The sequence below is a fragment of the Amblyomma mixtum genome, chromosome 9 (genome assembly GCF_055824585.1).
Source record: "Amblyomma mixtum isolate Tamu chromosome 9, ASM5582458v1, whole genome shotgun sequence".
Taxonomy (NCBI): domain Eukaryota; kingdom Metazoa; phylum Arthropoda; class Arachnida; order Ixodida; family Ixodidae; genus Amblyomma; species Amblyomma mixtum.
In genome coordinates, this window is record NC_143020.1 from 110,575,493 (window position 1) to 110,594,221 (window position 18,729).

The 18,729-nt window shown below is 48.8% G+C and overlaps 1 protein-coding gene across 8 annotated transcripts in view; it reads right to left on the reverse strand.

Annotated features, from left to right (window-relative positions):
- Positions 1-18,729, reverse strand: part of Prosap (SH3 and multiple ankyrin repeat domains prosap) — a 207,351-nt gene that overhangs the window by 108,776 nt on the left and 79,846 nt on the right. Inside the window, exon 1 of one of the 8 annotated variants that reach the window (XM_089561354.1) lies at positions 639-808. The exons of the other annotated variants lie outside the window; for them this stretch is intronic. Within the exon in view, the coding sequence (XP_089417480.1) occupies positions 639-793 (155 nt within the window). The 5' untranslated portion in view covers positions 794-808. Of the gene's footprint in view, positions 1-638; positions 809-18,729 lie in introns of those variants that run through there. 8 annotated transcript variants of the gene reach the window in all.

Below are 18,729 nucleotides of genomic sequence, written 5' to 3' on the forward strand. Positions count from 1 at the left end.
CATTGGTTCCACAGAGTGCCTCATTTATTCTTCTCAGTGACCCTACCATGCTGTTGGCAGTCAGTTAAGGAAGTTCCAGTCAGCTGGTAAAAAGCTAGGAAAGTATGAAAAAGGCAAACAGCCAGATAAACAAACGCCAGCGCTGTGAAACTGCATACCTGGCAAACCGCGTGGGGCGAGTAAATGAAGCTCAACGAAAGAAGCATAAAGAAGGTGCATTTTGCACTGCAAGAGTCTACAAAGCACACACACGCACACACATTTAAACAGCTAAACTGTAAGATACCGCACAGTATGCAATCTTCAGAGCAAGCAACAACGAAAGCAGATAAAAACGGAAGACTTCCACAATCTCCAAGCCCCCGATTAGATGTCAGCAGAAGCGAGGAACGCAGCCCAAATCACGGTCCAGCTCTTAGATTCTCATCAAGACCAGCCGAGGCAGCCAGCAAGTTCCTGCCCAAATCGGAAAGCAATTCCTCTTCAAGGCAAGACCGCGAGAGAACTTCGGGTTCAGAACAGCGACTGGAAGCAGAAGAGGGGGCGACGAAGAATATTGGAAGGGGGCGTTGCATGACACACACGGGTGAAGCTTACAAAAGGCAGCTACCTCAGTTCAAGCTCAGCCGCGTACGTACTTGGCGAAAATTCTCCTCGCAGTTGGCCCAGCTCGTAATCCATGGGAGGAAACCCTATAGCGTTGCCGAAAGAAAAATTTCAGAGTTAGTCCGGCAACCCCCACCAGCCCAACCCCCGGTGGGCGGTCTAATTCTGTCATACAAGTTCCGTGCATTGGTGCCAAAGCTGAACCTGCGTCCCTGCTCTGAAACGATTCTGTTCAATGGCCTTCATTCAATGGCCTTCTGGTCACTGATCGCTCCAGACTTTGATGGGTCAACCAGCGAATGACATTGCGCTCAGTGGACTATCGCTGGTGTCACAAGTGGTCGCTACAAACCGCAGAGGTACAAATATATGATGACCTGTTACAACAATATGGTCCATGATGCTGGTCCAGACCCAAAAAGAAGAAGCATGACGGATTATCCTTGCGCAAAGGTTGACCCGAAGCAGTCTATGACTCTGAAAAGGACTAGCTACACAGGATTTTTTTTTTTTTTCACGCATACAAAACCCACATATTTGAAACAAAATCAGCCCTGGTCCGCTGATTCATTTCGGCACAATTGCCAGATTATAGGTGGCCTTGGTCCGCACATTCAATCTGTCACCATCACCAGACTAGAGGTCCGCACATTCAATCCGTCACCATCACCAGACTAGAGGTGGTCTTGGTCCGCGGATTCAACCCGACACCATCGCCAGACTAGAGAGCATACTTTGGCAGAGTGAGACTATACAGTGATCGAAAACTCGAAGCGAGCTAAAGGTCTGTGTTAGTCTAATGCGCTCAGGGCGTTCAGCGTGATTATTGGCTCGTTAGAAAGCTACTCTACAACTCGCAGATTTTCAAGGAACGCACCGGACCATTAGGCAGGCCATGTTCACCGCGCCTGCGTAGCCCTTTGGGATTGACGACGCCTTCCTACGATTCGCTACGACCTGTCTCATCCCAATGAGATTTCGACACTGCCAGTTTTCAAATTACGGGGGCCTTTCCAGTTCCCAATGCGCCCGCCACTGTGCTCCTAAGAGGAATCTCTAGTTGACTTCCTCGTTGTGGGCATTACGCCATTGCGCCATCACAGCGAGCCGGCAGCCTTGTTCGGGCTTTGTCAGTTTCCGCTTGGCTGCACAGAATTCGAAGACCGAGGATACTAGACACGGCTGCCGGTGAACGCGCGCCCCCTGTCGGCAGTGCCATTAATTCTGCTTCCCTCCAACTTCTCCATTGCCCGTCGATGGCTCCGGTCGGGGTGAGAGGGCGCAGCGTCTCGCTAATTGAAGGCACCGCTGCGAGCGCTGCACATGCAAGCGCGAAGACACCAGTCAGCTGCCTGTGATGTAGAAGTTCGCGAAAGAAGCCGTGATGGCGTGGCTCCTATGGTTCTTACTACAGTGCGGCAAAATGGATTTGAAGTGGATACTCTAATGTCCGGACAGGGGATAAAACCCAGGACAGGAACAAGTTGAGGGCCCTCCTTGCAAACATCGAGTCACGAAGACAGATGGAATATGCGATAAACTAATAGAATAAGATTAAGATACTGCACGGTCTACCATGGTAAGAGGGCCCATCTCGAAGATCAACCATCTGTGGCGAAGACGTGCTCACTGTTGGTGCCTCAGGACTAGTAGCAGCACGGGAACATGTAAGAGCGGAAGCGCACAAGCTAAACGACGTCAAACAAACTACTGACTAAAACCGTTGGAACAAAACACAGATAACTATCTAGCAAAGCGAACGGTGAAAGCGTTGCAATCGTTTTGGCAGAGGGTGGACATTCTAGAGCCCACATGGACCACATGGCCGCTGATGGCACACACTGGACAGCAAGCATTCACCTTAGAGAACTTCAATACACGATAATGATAGATTTTAACTGGATCATTGGCAGCTTTGGCCATAGAGAGCTACGGCACATGGCAGTTTTAGTCTACACAAGGTGCGGTCAAGAACCCATTTCCAAAGCATTTGCCCTAAAAGAGACAAGCAACAGGCCAGGAGAAAGCTTGTACCCATTGTATCACCGGTGGGTACCCGGCAGCACTGGGTATCGCATCTCCCGCATATGAGGGGGATCCTCAAACCACAAGGCCACCGCTGCGGTGAATTTCAGTGGACTCTCCATACACTATACAAGAACTGTAAAAAAAATCTTTCCAACGGTCCGCAGAAACCATACGACCCGGGCCCACCCCGATGGCCTTCTTGTTGAGCTGGGGGAAAACGCTCAAGTCCCTGGTCACCACATAAACCAATAACGCCGTCTACACCATGCAGAGAAATAACCATATATGGCAGCGACAAAACAAAAGCTCCCAGACATTTTTGGCCCCAGCTACCGGCGCATGACATTCCGTCCTTGCACCGCGTTCAGTGGACCCCCGAAGAACTCTCCTCCGAAAGTTATCGTAAGAACAGAAAAAGACCCTCAAAGACCTGCAACTCGCCACTCATCAACTGCTCTTCACCGTACTCTGAGCAGAAAGGAGTGAAAAGGAGTAAGCGTTCTAAAGTGCGCTGGAGGACAGAAGACGAAATTCTAGAGGCCCGTGTACTGTGCGATGTCAGTGCACGTTAAAGAACCCCAGGTGGTCGAAATTTCCGGAGCCCTCCACTACGGCGTCCCTCATAGCCTTAGTTGCTTTGGGACGTTAAAACCCAATAAACCAAACCAGATTACTTCCTTTTTACTCCCAGATAGGCGTATTCCAGTTAAGAGTGATACACTCATTTGCCTCCTCTGCCTATCTTTAACTTTGTAACCCCTCGCGAAACTCGACCATTTCCCTCGGTTCAACACCCTCTACGCCGGTACATGCGGCTAACTGCACTCAATTAGTGCGCGACTAGTGTTGAGTAAGCGCCGCGGGGGGGTGAAGAAAAATCAGGAGACACACCCGCCGCACTTGGAAACCATTCGCGAACCACGAAGACATGTTTCCGCTCCCTCAGGGAAGCCCGCAAGAGTGCTCCGCACCTTCCGATACCCTCAGAGACAGAGAGGGAGGAGTTGATGAGGAGGACCATCTTCCCCGCCCTTCTTCTCAACCTCCTCGCCGCATTCCTCGTAGGCCACATCGACTCCGCAGCCGCCGTGGCGCGCGGGAGCAACAACAGCGGTAATAATAAAACTGAAAGCCAAGATGAAGAACGCAGCGCGCCAAAACCGAAACTGGTCTTCTCCCCCGTGTCTGCGAGAAGGAAAAGCGGTGCAAAGTCACGGAAAGCCTAGTCGGCTGTGGCGCCACGACCACCATAGGCACCTTCTTCTGTGATATGGCACAGGTTTAGTTTATTCCTGTTGTTTTGTTTTTGTTCTTTCCTCTGGGAAGGCAGAGAGAGAGATTCGTTTTCGGTCCCGCCGCAACCTTTCGGGGCTTATTTTGGTTTCTAGCTCCGCCGCCTCAACTCACAACCCCAGGTTGCCTGCCTTCCCTTACACCTCGTTGCATAGATTCCTTGTTCTCTTTTTTTTATGCTCAGCCACCTCAAACCACAACCCCAGGTTGCCTGCCTACCTTCCCTTACAGCTCGTTGCATAGATTCCTTGTTCTCTTTTTTTTTATGCTCAGCCACCTCAAACCACAACCCCAGGTTGCCTGCCTACCTTCCCTTACACCTCGTTGCATAGATTCCTTGCTGTTCTCTTTTTTTTTTTTTTATGCACGTCGGTTGGTCTGGCCGGCGGTTAATTCGCTGTCACGCCGCCACACCAGGCTTCGTGCTACCCTCTCCTCTCAGCTCCGTTCCCTTCCTTCTATTACCTCACATCCCCCTCCTCCTCCTCCTCCACTGCCTCGCTTTCCTTCCTCTTCCTCCTCACCCTCTTCCTCTCTCTGTTGCGTTGATGAGGAAGGAAGCCCCCTGTGTGTGTGCGCCGCGTTCACTTTTCCCCGGCTTACGATGCTCATTAAAACCCTCGGCCGCTCCGCGCCGTCGGATGGCGGCTTTTCGTCTCTCCTCCTCCTGACGCATCCCTCTCTCCCTCACGGAGCAGGAAGGCATCTGCTGCGCGAAGACCCGGCACAGCTTGCTGAAGGAACACCCGGTTCTCTTTCGCCAACGCATGTATGCTAACAAGACGGCCAACTCGCTCAACGTGTACATGTAGTAGAAGCCTCACAGGGCATGTCTTATTTCGTAACTCGAAGGTGATTTTGCTCTTGAACGTCTCTCTTTTTTTATGGGGAGGGGGGGGGGGGGGGGGGATACTTCTTGACCTCGAGCACTGCGTGCGAAATCTGCGCGGGCACATGTCTTGAGATTAGTGAGGCCGGCGTGCGCCTAAGTCGGAGGGATTAGGCTCCAGAGAACTAATTAGGCTTCCTTATACCCTTCACATAGCGGGAGCCAGGATCGTGTTTGTTTATTTATTTCAAACATTTTTTTTCTAGGTTTACGCTTCCAGAACTTTGCTTAAGATGCATCTTCGTCTGCTCTTTGTTTGTTTCTTCGTTTGCTGTTTAGCAGCTTATTTGATTGAAACTAGGCTAAGAACTGTGCGGCGAAAAAAAGTGATAACTAAAATTCAGGAAGAGAAAAAACACGGCATATATTAGAGAGAAAGACTTTAATGAAGGCACAGAAAAGCGTTTGTGTGTACGTGCCTTTTACGCACATTTAGGATATGTTAAAATATGAACAGCAAAGGAGCTACCAGTAATTGAAGCCAAGGAAAGCATACAGGAACGTTAATTTTTGCTCTTTTTTAATGGTGCTGCTGACTGCATAAAGAATTAGCTGTGTGAACATTCCGCATAGATGATTAGTTTGCAGACAGTAAAAAAAGACAAAAAAGACGCGAGTTGCTGGTGGAATCCGAACCCATAACCTCCGTATGTCGTGCGTGCGTTATCCCAACTAAATGCCGGCCATTTTTGACCTAGGTTGCTATCAAGAACGAAAAAATCGGACATCACTAACTTGGGCAACGACAACTTTCTACAGCCGTGAAATACGTGGGAGCGCCGGGTAAGATATCATCCGCTTCGGTGCGTGTAAATGCGGTACCTTGATTATCTATTCAGACAACTGAGTGCGCTCCGACGTGCATGAAACCGTGCTGAACGTCCTCGATCGCCTCGCCTGTAACACTAATGCTCTGCAGTTCGATCCGCCAGGAATTCCGGGCGCGCCGTATTTTTACGAGAGGCTGTAAAAACCTGGCAGCAGTTTTAAGTATCGCTGCCTCTCGCCGTACGCACCTTAATCCCCTTTGCGCCCTCTATTTTAGGCAGGGTACGTCAATTACAACGTGCCAGCGTAGTACAGCCCGATTCGAGACGCGTCCCTGGAGAATAAACTTAATTTTTTTGCATCCAGTGTCTTATCATACTTAAGATTCAGTGGTACTCTATAATTCGGGGCGCTCACGGTTAGACATCATATATTAAGGCGAAAGCATTCAATGGCTCATACTGTCGTCTGTTAACAAAGCGTGCCACACGCATTTAACTCGGGAACTAAACAAGATAGACGAAAACCAATAGTTGCTTCAGATAGAGGAGGAAGAAATGAACCTAGAAGCCAAGTTTTATTACTGTAGAGTAATTGGTTAATTAATTATAGACAAAAATATCGAAATTGCGTCGAAATAGCGCGGACGTCGATATAGCCACGGGAACAACGTGACATCACATCCACTGGCAGTCGTCACGGCATAGTGAAAATTGTCACAGAATGGCCGGAAAAACGTCGGATCTGAGTCAGATTAGATGGAGAAATGTGTAATGAAGTGTAATTAACACTTAAGATCCCCGAAAGATGTATAATTTGGGTATCGATATAGCCACGGGAACGGTGTGACGTCCCATCCACCGGAAGTCGTCCCGCCATAGTGACCTCGGCTTTCGGCTCTCAACACTTTAGTTGCCAAAATGTCCTCGCAATTTTTTTGTTCTAAGCTGCATGCTAAGGCAGTGATGAACTTTCTTTGGTTATTCGCTAATATTGCGTTCTCTAAAGTCCTGACTGCGGGCGTACATAATACGAAAAATAGGTACGGCCTTCATCAAAAGTCTTCAGGCCACGCACGATTTACCTTTTCAACCTAGTGGTAAATTGACCACTGGCGTCACCGCATAGGGTTCATATTTCTGTAGGGTGTGGACAACCCTCGTTCCCCCCTTTCAGTACACTCCATGTAGAAAGGGGTAAAAAAGCAGTAAGCTGTACTCTAGCTCAAAAGGTAGTGGGCTAGAGGTTAGCGTACTTTGGTTTTAGTCCCATATAGGCGTATTCGAATTCGTAGTGTACCTTTCCACCTTTAAAGAAGCGCCCTAAAGTCCTCCACTAGCTAAAAGACCAACCATGTGGATCAAATACTTTTCACCAAGACTGTACACAATAAACACAACACAGCTGCAAAACAGTACACCTATAGAAAGGACAGCCGGGCAACGTGATTTTTTTTTTGTATTCTTTTTGTGCGTTGCGAAGACGCAATAAAAGGCAGCGTGGCGCAACGTTTCCTCTCCCTGGCTTTAATGACGAGAGATAAAACGTGCTTCTCCTCTCGTGAATGAATGTTTTCTTTTTTCTATTATCTCTCCTTCAATTACCCAGAGTAGCGCGTAACCTTGTCCCAGCTTAATCGATACGCTCAGAGCAGTCTTATCTCTGTTTCTACGCTTTCACTTGTCCGAGCCGTACGCACTAAAGCGAACACGCATTCACGGAATTGAAAATGGTAGCCTCGCCGTAACGCTGAATGACATAAAGGGAGCAAGGCGGGATTACAGGAGAAACTCGACTTAATTATGTAAGGCTTAGCGGAGGCTACAAGGAAGAAATGGATTCAAGTCAGTCGGGTAATACAGAAGTTCGATAGTCTAAGGCTTGTTTGATTATGAAGAGTGTAGACACCGAATTTCTGTTTGTGTGTTCTCTTTAAAAAGATGCGTTAAACGTTCGTATACATACACAAGCCTCTGGTATTCGCTCCCGACTGCCAAATCATTGAAAATTTAATATCTTCTTGATGTTGAATCGGCTTCGGTTTCAAGAACCAAACGATAGCTTCGACGCGTAATTAGTGTTTAGGTACCGTGAAGCATGAGAGAAGGTTAATATAATCGCGGATGCGTAATTTGAATTAACTGCAAAGCTTAAGCCAACCTCTTTCAAAAGCTGGAACGACAACAAAAGACACATGACCGAATATATGTGAGTTCTTTTTTTTTTCATGTTTCACGTGAGACAAACAGATTTTACACTTTACAGCAATCGTTCGGTTGTTGAAACCGGAACACCATCAAAAAAGAAACTGAATTATACATTATTTAATGGTCGCAAACGAATAGCGAGTGGTGATTAATCTATTCTAATGCCTTACGCATTATTACGGATTAGAAAGGATGCAGCTATAATTAGGTGTCTATATTCCTCTAACAAAGCGTATTTGGCAAGGAATAGCAGTATATGCACACTGTAAATCCGCCAGTTTAAAGTCCATGGAACGCGTCATTAGCGACAAAACTTACTTTCATAGTCATCCTTGCATACAGCCTGGAATAGAGCGTAGTGTATATTGCAGAGTGGGCCATTAAATCCCAAGGAATCCACCCCTCGAAGAAAAGAGAATGAACGTATTCAAATTCAGTAGTATGCGTCAAAATTCGGGAAAAATGACGGCTCGCATCTTACCGCCAGGTTTTCCAAATAGTGTTGGCCCTCTGTCACTTTGTCATAGTGGTCGATGGACACTTCAAAAACTCATTTCGTTGCCGCTCTTGTTCCTTTTTCCCCCCTTTCTTCTCCTCCCCACGTGTAGTTTATCGCCTGGTTAACCTCCCTGCCTTTCCGTCCTTCTGTTTTTCTCTCTCTCTCAACACTTTGTGCTACACAGGAGCACAAACTATACCTGCACGCGGACATGGGCAAGATTTTTTTCTTCTGTACAACTGAATTTCATCCCGTATTTCCCCTCATTTCCATCGTAAATCGTCACAAGTAAATGAAACCCAACGAAACCGCACTAAACTCAACGTCAATTAGTGCCCCGGGCAGGACCCGTCTCCACGCTAATGACTTCACTGCATTACAACTAGGCTCAGACGGGGTTCATCAACATTCCCTCGGGTTTTCCCCGTTCCCAACTTGTCACACAAACAAAGCTCTCCCCACTCATTAAAAGACTTCGCCCTTGACAAACAGCGGCCCGGCATGCGACGAGATAGTGGCAAGAATGCACGGCATATATGGTGTACCTCAAAGCCTTCCCCAAGCCCAACCGCACGAGACGAGGGGGATGATGCATAACTCGCTTTTCCCTAAAACAATGTCGCCCTAATGGCGGCTCAGGTGTCCCGCAAAAGGGGAGGGAGGAAAGAAGGGGAGGAGGGAGGGACAGGGGGAGTGGCGTTCGTTAACTAGAGACAGGGAATTACGGTGCGACGCCGAAATGGGCAATAATTAAGACGCCTGATTCCACCATCCTCCCTACCATGGGGAGTATACATCATTAGGGACGACCCTTAACAAACCAGGGGAGCAGCTTCCCGGCCACAGGGAAGAGGCTGTGTACAATATCTGGAGAATGCGCACAGTGCTGTGGAGGCTATATAAAGGGCACCTCTGAAGAAAGTCACTCATCTGTCCAGGCCAACACCCCTTATATACACTACACCCTAAACACAAATACGCCTATATAAAAGGTAGTGCTCTGGAGGACAACTTACTCCCTTTTTTATCCTTTCTGTATAGAGTGTATATATTACACATACTATTCGTGAACTGTGCTCTGGGAGGGTATTTTATCCACAACGCATGCAATGTCGTCTGATGCTGAGCATGCTGAGCAGACGATAATTAGAAGGCTGGGTTGGAGACCACCATTACGCGTCCTTTCAAGTTCGACGGGCAACAAATGAACACGGTATGGGAGTTCTCGAAGCTAAGCAGGGTGACTTGGTCTGTACTAGGATATAGACTGGAGTGTTGAGTAGCGTCCGTAACGCTGCACGCTTTTAGCGGTACGGAGTACGTATAAGCCCCGTGCACGCTTAGGCCAGACGCGCGCGCGCGCGGATGATGCCTGCCAGCGTAATAGGCCCCGGATGAGTCAGCCCAAATCACGAGGGAACGCGACGGAAGGGATGCAGGCTTGTCAACTGGGGAGAGAGGCGGAGGAGGAGGATAAGAGAGGGAAAAAGGTAGAGAGAGAGAGAGAAATGTTCGCAACGGAAGCTTTGGTTAGTATGAACTCTCAGTCAGCCAACCGAAAAAGGGTGCAAGACCACCGGTGAACGCCCAGGATACTATTATCATTATTATTATTGTCACCATCATTGCTACTGCTGATGTTAATTATAGCCTAGTGATGAGCTTCTTTAATACGACAATTTATTCCCACTCCACCGTGCTAGCTCTTTTAGGAAACGTCTATGGTTAGTTGTATACATATTTATATGCACCTCATCCGTGATTACTGAACATTTTACTTCGGACTAAACTGTTTTCTTGTTTATGTTTTTGTTGAGCATTTAGCTCGCTACTAGGTTTGCGCACATTAGTTTCGGCCAGCTCTTTTGCCTATTCGCTGCTTGACGTACACTCATTCCCGTACAGTATCAGGCTCTATTGTGGGCCATGCCGGTGCCGTATGTCGGAAGCGAAAATTCTCGCCCTCACCCCCCATTCAAATTAAATTGTACCCAAAAGTATTACAGACTGATTGCGTTCATAAGAACCAGATAAACCTGGCGCCTACGCAAACCTGGCCCGTATAGTGTTCGGAGTAGGGCGATATCATAAACGAAGAGGGCCTATAGACCATTGATTTCAGTCTAGTGCATTTGGGACAATCACCCTGGGTGCTGTATATTTTCATGACTAGAGTAATTACACATTCACAATCACCAGAGCTCACCTACGGCAAAAGTGCGGCAGTTTTCGTGACGTCACGCCTCTAGTCCAACAAAGCGTCATCAGCACGGAAGCCTTTATGTGACACACTTGAAGCATAGTGTCTGTCCACTGGACAAAAGCCCGAAACCATGCGTCCCATGAACGGCAGAAAATTCTCTAAGCCTAGCTCCCTTAGTACACGCTCGGCTAATCCTGCGCTGCACGGAACAGAAGTGATTAGGAGCAGGACTATACAGCGGCGGGACTGCCGACGCAAGAGCCACTCCACAGCGCGTAAACCTGCATCGTCCCCCAAAACGCTCCCCATGGGGAGAACAAATAGGGAAAGGAGGGCTGCAAGGGAAGAGTGTCCTCTACACACGGGAACAAATAAGGGTAAAGGGGATGGAAAGCTCTGTACACATAAGCCTCTTCCCTCTCACCACTTTGCTCCCCAGTCACAGAGAGGGAAATGCGGCATGGGAGCGCAGTGGGCAGGGAGGGGAAGGGAACTAGGGAGGTAGGGAAGCGCGCGGCCGGCGTAGGGGGCTTTGCCTTGTCGCACTGAAGCGGGGAATGCCCTCGGGGAATCGGAGATGATGACGCGTGCGCTGAGCATTCGAGCGAACCAACTGCACATACTATAGCGTGCCGGGCGGAAACGCCCACCAAACTTACATTTTTGCACCGACGAACCTGCCTCTGAGTGCGTGCCCGCATTTCCCGCGCTTCGCAATGTCCTCATTGGCGCGCGAATAATTGCGCGCGCATGCTCGCTCGACCGGAAAGCGCGCGAAAAAAAAAACGCGGGTAGCGTGGAACCCGGTGAGGTTATAGCGCGGCGCCCCAAAGGCGCGTATGGAGGATTCGATACGTGAAATGTGAGAACGAATGTGAACGCCCGGAGCGAGGGCTTTGTCGTCGGAAGCCTTTGAGTTCTTTCGAGTTTGGAAGCCTTTGCTACCCTAGCCTCCCTTCCAACTCGAACTTTCATTAGTAGAGGTTTTGCTTATTTTTTTGTCCTATCTGCGAAAAATTTCTTCGTAAAGCAAATCTTCTCGGGTTACTATTCGTGCTTTAATATAGTTGACTGGCGGCGAAAGAGAGGGTTGAAAACGCAATTTCGAGCCACCAACGCGGGTGCGATGGTCGATAAATACGAACTGGAAGCGCAAAATGAGTTCCTGTCTACATTCATTTTTTGCACCGTATATATTCTTTTCTTTCGCCAGTCTTCCAGAATCTTTGCCTCGTGCTGTATGGATGAAATTTCTTTCTAGCTTGTTTGTTCACCTTTCCACAGAATTCCACAGAATAGCGATCAAGAGCAATGATCCTTCGCAATTGCCAATCCTACGCAAGTTAATTATAGACGAAAAACCTTCTCACCCCTTCTAAGCGATTCGTGTTGCGCACGCAATATCCCAAGAAGACGCCACAGATGATATCGATCGCATTTCATGCAGTCGTAAACCCAAGCACAATACGTAATAGGCCCAATATTGGAAATGGATGGTCTCACTGTAGTACTTTGTAGGACCGGCTGAGGATAATACACGTATGGCTTTTTTTTTTTAAGTGCTGCCTGAAAACCTTGGTCCCGAGAACAATGTTACGCCTATCGCTGCCGAACAGGGCGTCCTTGAGGCCACGATCGCATTCAGACGCTACTCCGAAAGCAGGTAACAAATGAAGGGATAAATCTAGATATAATTTATTCCAAGGAAATATGCAGCGCAGGTATAGGAAGGGAAATATAAAGACTATCCTCATTTAGAGACTATCGCTTTTTTTTTTTAGTGCGAAACACTACTACATGAGAAATCCTGAAATAGCCTAGGTCTCTGAAGCCTCCAGCTTTGATGAATGACATGTGCACCTCGAGCTTTGAGATTAAATGAATCGGATACGGTGTGTTGAGGGGAATGTCACGTGGTACGAAAATTTAAAAGAAACTGGTTTGGTTTGGTTTATGGGGTTTAACGTCCCAAAGCGACTGAGGCAATGAGAGACGCCGCAGTGGAGGGCTCCGGAATAATTTAGACCACCTGGGGTTCTTTAACGTGCACTGACATCGCACAGCACACGGGCCTCTAGAATTTCTCCCCCAAAGAAATTCTAGCCGCCGCGGCCGGGATCGAACCCGCGTCTTTTGGGTCAGCAGCCGAGCACCATAACCGCTGAGCCACCGCGGCGGCATTTAAAAGAAACTGTCTCGGAGGACAATGTAAGGTGATGTCTATAGCAAGAGTAAAGTGAATTCGAAGGAAAAGTTCAGGCAATGGTTAGGCAAGAGTCAAGCTAGTTCGAAGCCAAGTGCTTTCGCACGTCAGACTCGGTTTAACGGCATTACAACTCTGTCATTTTTCTGCCTGATATCAAGACTGTAGGATTGCATGGCTGTGTCCTTGCGCCCTCTTTTGGCGAACATGGCAACTAGACTGGGTATTTATATCACTCCAATACCGACAAGCCTACAGGGGCTAGGCAGGAATTAGGGGTTAGGGGAGGCATTGCAAAAAAAAAACACTCCAAGCAAGGCCATTTCAGTAAAAAAACGCTACGGGCAGAAGACAAAGAAATCCGAAGTCTTCGTCAAGGTATCCGTCGACCCCTTCCATTCTTGCACGACACAGGCGCCTTGGGAGACAGTGCTAACGCGATCAAAAGCCTTAACGGCAAATGACCCGTGCCCCTGGATCGGCCCAAATCAGTGTCGCCGCAATCCGGCGCGAAAGAAAGAGCGCCAGAAGCCGACGACAGATCAACGCTCCATTTCGAGCCGTCCGTACCAGGAGACGACGACGTCACATCCCCACCCCACCATACCAGCAGCACGCGAAGCTCTCCGACGTGTTCGGCCTGGCGTCAGTGGATAATGGCGGGTCCATCCATCACACGCGACGATTTCGAAACGGCGCTCGAAGCTGCGGGCGTCCCAAATATAAGGGAACAAATGCGCACAGCGTAATAAGAAAAGGACCAGGAGGGAAAAAGAGGGAATGGACTCCGGGGAAACGCCTGAGGAGAGGGTCCCGCAGTGGTTTGGAACCCCCTGACCGGATCGATCATGGTCCGCCCGGCGCCAGTCGGGGTGAGCTGCCCATTCGTTTTGGGGGAGAGCGAGCAAAAGTGACGGGCACGGGGAGAGGATGCGGGAGTCTCGGTGACGTCAGACAACGTCCGGTACTGATCACGTGACTTCCGGAGGAGGAAAAAAGGTCTGCTGCACGCCACATGAGAAACGGGAAAAGTCAGATGCGATACGGACAATGGAGTCGTCTGCTACTGTCTCGCATTTGATGGCCAGATTTTATCTTCTCCCCTTTTTAGGTCTTTTATTTTACCTTTTCCGCACTGCTCTCCTCCCGTATTTATCTCCCAAATTCCCTTCCCCATACAGAGTAGCATGGCAGCGATTTTGAAACGCCGGCCTAATTATCTGTTTTATTCCTTAAAGGTTTTTTTTCTCTCTCTCTCTCTCCGCTACTGTCTTCGGAGTATCTTTTTGCGCAGTTAGAAAACGAATGTCGAATTCCTATCCTGGGGTAAACGGGAGTAACTACAAACCACGCTGTTGATAGGGCGAAATTTATAACTGGGGGCGCTTAAGTGGTGGTGCCGTCAGGCAACGTCCGGTACTGATTCTGGTACTGACTTTCGGAAAACGAATGATTGCGTTAACTGCACGTCACACGGAGGAAATAAGGAAAGCCAGATGCAAACAACGGCGTCATCTGCTCCAAAGTCCATATTTTAGGCAAAAATACCTCGCGCATAGTACCCAGCGAGTGCCAGTGAATGCGTCCCAAAATGGAGTGGACACTCTTCGATGACATCTGGAGATCTTAGCCTAGTAACCAGCCTGACGTGATAGTTCAGGTGATGATGATTAAACACGTGGCACAAAGTTGTGCACACTTTCACATGAATCATGTGAACACTCGTAAGCACATAAAGCTGCACGTAAACAGCATGTAGGTCCTGTGTCACTATATCACCTATAATTGTGAAACATACAACGTTTACCACACGATTTGAAAAAAAAAAAAAACATGCTGTAAGCACTTACAGCCACTTTTTATTGACCTGGGTCAAGACGAATCCAGCCTATAGCCGAATACAACTTAAGAACAAAGCGGCGAATGTCCCTCAAAGGCGGATATTTATACAAAGGGGTCGACCCGTTCTCGTGACGTCACGGTTAATCGTCCAGCGCGAAACAGTAGGAGTCTGGCAGGTGCCTCCGTGCAATGGAATTAACCACGACTTCTTAAGAATGGGTCGAAGCTTTTGGCTTGAGGGCCTTCTTTGAGGAGTATTTGCCGCTGCCTTCTTGAGTTGTATCTGACTATAGATAGCTACTAAACGTGTACATCGTTCCGTAACTGATTGTCCTCGACCACCGTCAGATCGCCACTTATAAGCAAGCTCACGCTTATAAGCAACGCTTTGCTTTGATGGCCGATTTATTCACTGAAGATCGATGCGATCGCTGTCCGCGACGGCAGAGAGGTGTCGGGAGAGACACGGTGCATTGTGTCAGTCACAAAAAAAAAAAAAGTAAACACTGCCTTCTTTGTGGCTTCTACACATTTTCACACTCCTACTCCTTTCCCTTTTGCTTCCTCCTCACTCCGCCTCCCCCTCACCCGCTTCTTTTTTCCGCCTCTGCTTCCGCCGCCTACTTCCGGTTCTTGATCTCTTCCGCCTGTGTCGAGCCTCAGATGCTTCCTCCACTTTTCTTGCTTTTTTTCTGTTCCTTTACTCACTCCTACCAAAACTCCTAGTTTTTCAATTCTCTCAAGATTTCGCGGAAATGTCTGTTGACCTTGAGAATAACTTTAAAACCCCTCTGTTGATCTCTTCTTCAGTTTGAGCAAGTTTTTTTTTTATGCAAGAAACCGACCCTTTCACCTCTTCTTCACTGGCAGTTCCTTCGTGTCATTTTTCTCGTACCTTTGCGATTAGTTTCTTCCTGAATCTCATGCACCCTTCTTTATGCAGTTCTCCCTTTCCTTCTGTCACCATCTTCCACTGTTTCTTCTAAAATTCCTCCCGGCAAAACATGCTCCAGTGTGCGGACGGATAAGCACCGCGCAATCGCCAAAGTGAAGGTGGTCACATTTCGCACGCTGTTTCCTCAACATTACTCACCCCCCCCCTCCCCCCCTTCCTCGCCCCAACCTTTTCTCTAGTCGTACAAACTGTCCCGTATCTAGTTGCAATAAAGCAGCCTCTCCCAGATTACCGACTGATGCGCCACGCTCGGAAAAGATTGTCGCTTTCGCCGTATACACAGGGTGGTGTATTAAAAGATTAGCGAAGACACGGAAGAAAAGATTCGCTCTTAAGCAAGACGAGCTGCTGGTTCTCCTTCCACACAACCTGTACTTGATTTATATTCATCTATTTGTATACGTATTCATCGTGTTACAGTTAATGAGCATGGTACGAGGAAATAATAAAGAGCAAGGCGTTGGGAAGCAGTACTACCTATGAAAGACAGGACACCATGCAGTAAGTAATAAGGCAAATGAGCTGCAGAATTTTCTCGTGCAGTATGTGATGGTATACTATAAGAAAACTTGATCGATTTTGCGGGGTTTTAACGTACCAAAGCGACTCAGGCTATGAGGGACGCCAAAGTTGAGGGCTCCGGAAAATTTCGACCACCTGGGGTTCTTTAATGTGCACCGACATCGAGTACACTGGCCTCTAGAATTTCGCCTTCATCAACAAGGGACCGCCGCGGCCAGGATTGAATCCGTGTCTTTCAGCTTCAATACCCGCCACTGAGCCACCACGGCGGCTTAGTAGTAGCAGTAGCAGTAACAGCAGCAGTAGCAGCAGTAGCAGCAGCAGCAGCAGCAACAGCAGCAGCAGCAGTAGTAGCAGCAGCAGTAGTAGTAGCAGCAGCAGTAGTAGTAGCAGCAGCAGTAGTAGTAGCAGCAGCAGTAGTAGCAGCAGCTGCAGTAGTAGTAGTAGTAGTAGTAGTAGTAGTACCTGCAGCAGCAGCAGTAGTTGCAGCAGCAGCAGTAGTAGTAGTAGTAGTATATGACACTTCATTCGGCTATAATTTTTAGGAGGGGCATATCGACCGTCCGGGCGACCAGTCAAGGTTGTTCTTCCCCTTCAGCGGCAAGCCAGCCTAGCCAGGTGGTAATGGAAAGGAAAGTTCACTTTATGAACGCGAACATAATTCACAGGACCATGCACGTTTACAAATGTGAATGCTTAACGTTCCAGCGAACGGCCATAAACGCTTCTGCGCGAATCGCACTTCGTTCGTGACCCGGGGACACCGTAACCGTTGTATCGAGGTGTAAGACCTGGCGAAAGCGCCCACAAAAAAACAAACGAACCAATTCGCACGCAGCGCACACACGAGAGAGAGATCGGAGGCCCAGCGCGAACGGAATGTCGAAATCACGGAGGCCAGCGTCGGTCACGTGTTCCTCCTCCTTCCCTCAGGGACACCACCGCGTACACGGAGTGGCAATAAAACAGGCTTTGCGTCGATGCACTCTCCCTCTCTCTTTCGGAAGACCCGGCTTTGCTTGCCTCTTCCTCCTCTCCCACCTCTCGAGCCGAGCAAGATTGCGCGAAAGAAGAGGGGGCCCCCAGCAAGCGAACAAGTTCGGTCACGGCGACCGAACGACCCGACAGGCACAAACACACACACATGTCGTCGTCGGCGGCGTAGTCGTCTTTGAACGCCACGAACCACTCTCGGGTTGATCGCGAGAGATTGCAGGGGGAAAAGCGGGCGAGGTGGGGGGGGGGATCGATTGCTTGCTTTCTGTGCCATCTTCTTCCTCGCTTTCCGGCGATTCTTTTGCGTGCACTTAACGGAGTCGCGCGGCGAGACCGGAGTCGGTGGGAAGAGGAAACTTCCCTGTGTCAGCGAGGCATCCCGCGGGGGTATGGAAAAAAAGACACGTGAAAACGGAGGAAATACGCGTTCTCACGGCAATTCCAATACTTTGGCCCCACTACACAATTTGCTCGTCCGCAGTGACGTCACGATCAGCTGCGACCAGTGGAAGGATAGAAAGTAATCGAGCATGCATGAAGAATGGCCACACGTACGTTTTTTAACTGGCCGTTTCGTCTCAGAGGCTAAAATGTTCAAGTTACCTGTTTGTGAGCACGAAATGCCGGATTCGGATGTAACTACAAACAGTGTCTGTTAGTGGTTTTAGAGCAAAGTAAATGAAGCAGTAACTGTCTAACTTGATGGTGGACACCTCAGCCACGCCGCGAAGGAGGGATGACACTGGGACCAAAAGAAAGAAAGAAAGAAAGAAAGAAAGAAAGAAAGAAAGAAAGAAAGAAAGAAAGAAAGAAAGAAAGAAAGAAAGAAAGAAAGAAAGAAAGAAAGAAAGAAAGAAAGAAAGAAGTGCCATATTGGAGCGCTCCGGAATAATTTAGACCACCTGGGGATCTTTCAAGCGCACTGATATCCCAAAGCACACGGGCGTCTTTAGAGCTTCACCTCCATTGAAACGCGGCCGCCGCGGCCGGGTTCGAACCCGGACGCTCCGGCTCAGCTAGATTCAATGCGACGCGTCTCAACAAAGAAGGAGCAAGGTGACCTCAAGCGCAAAATAATCGGCAGGGTCATCTGCGACACACACGATCAAAAGGAGTCAGTTGATGGGTGGGTGGGGGAAGAAGCTCCGAAGCGCCAAAAGTGCTCTTTTGTCGAAACCAAATTACCGCTCACAAGAAACAATAGCGAGCGGCGCGCACGCCTTCGTTCAACTCGAGACAGCCCCGTCGTCATCAACATCACCGAGACAAAAGACAAGCCACAGTCGTTATTTTTAGCCGCTCCTCCACCACCGGGATGGCATCCATTAGCGCAAGACAAGGCAGAGGAGAAGGTCGCAGCTCCCGTGAACTTGCCTGGTCAGTGCCTTCGGTCACTCCGTTTCTGTGTCGCCCGGAGTACGGAGAAAGTGAAGGCGGCAGAATGGGACCAGCCGGCGAACTACCCTTTTCTTTTCCTTCCTTCCTTCTTTCTTTCTCTCTCTCTTTTTTCTTTCCTTCGTGGGCATTTTTCGCCTCTAAGAGCGTCGGAGCAAAGGCCGAAAGCTCCTAAACTGTGTCCCCAAGCGGGCACACTCTGGTGACCTCTCCTTTCTCAAAGTGGGGCGATCTTATTAACGCGTTGCTCTGAATACGAATGAGCATAAGCGCTGAACCAAGCACGAGGAAGCGTTGGAGCTGACGCCTGCTGAATTCCGTCT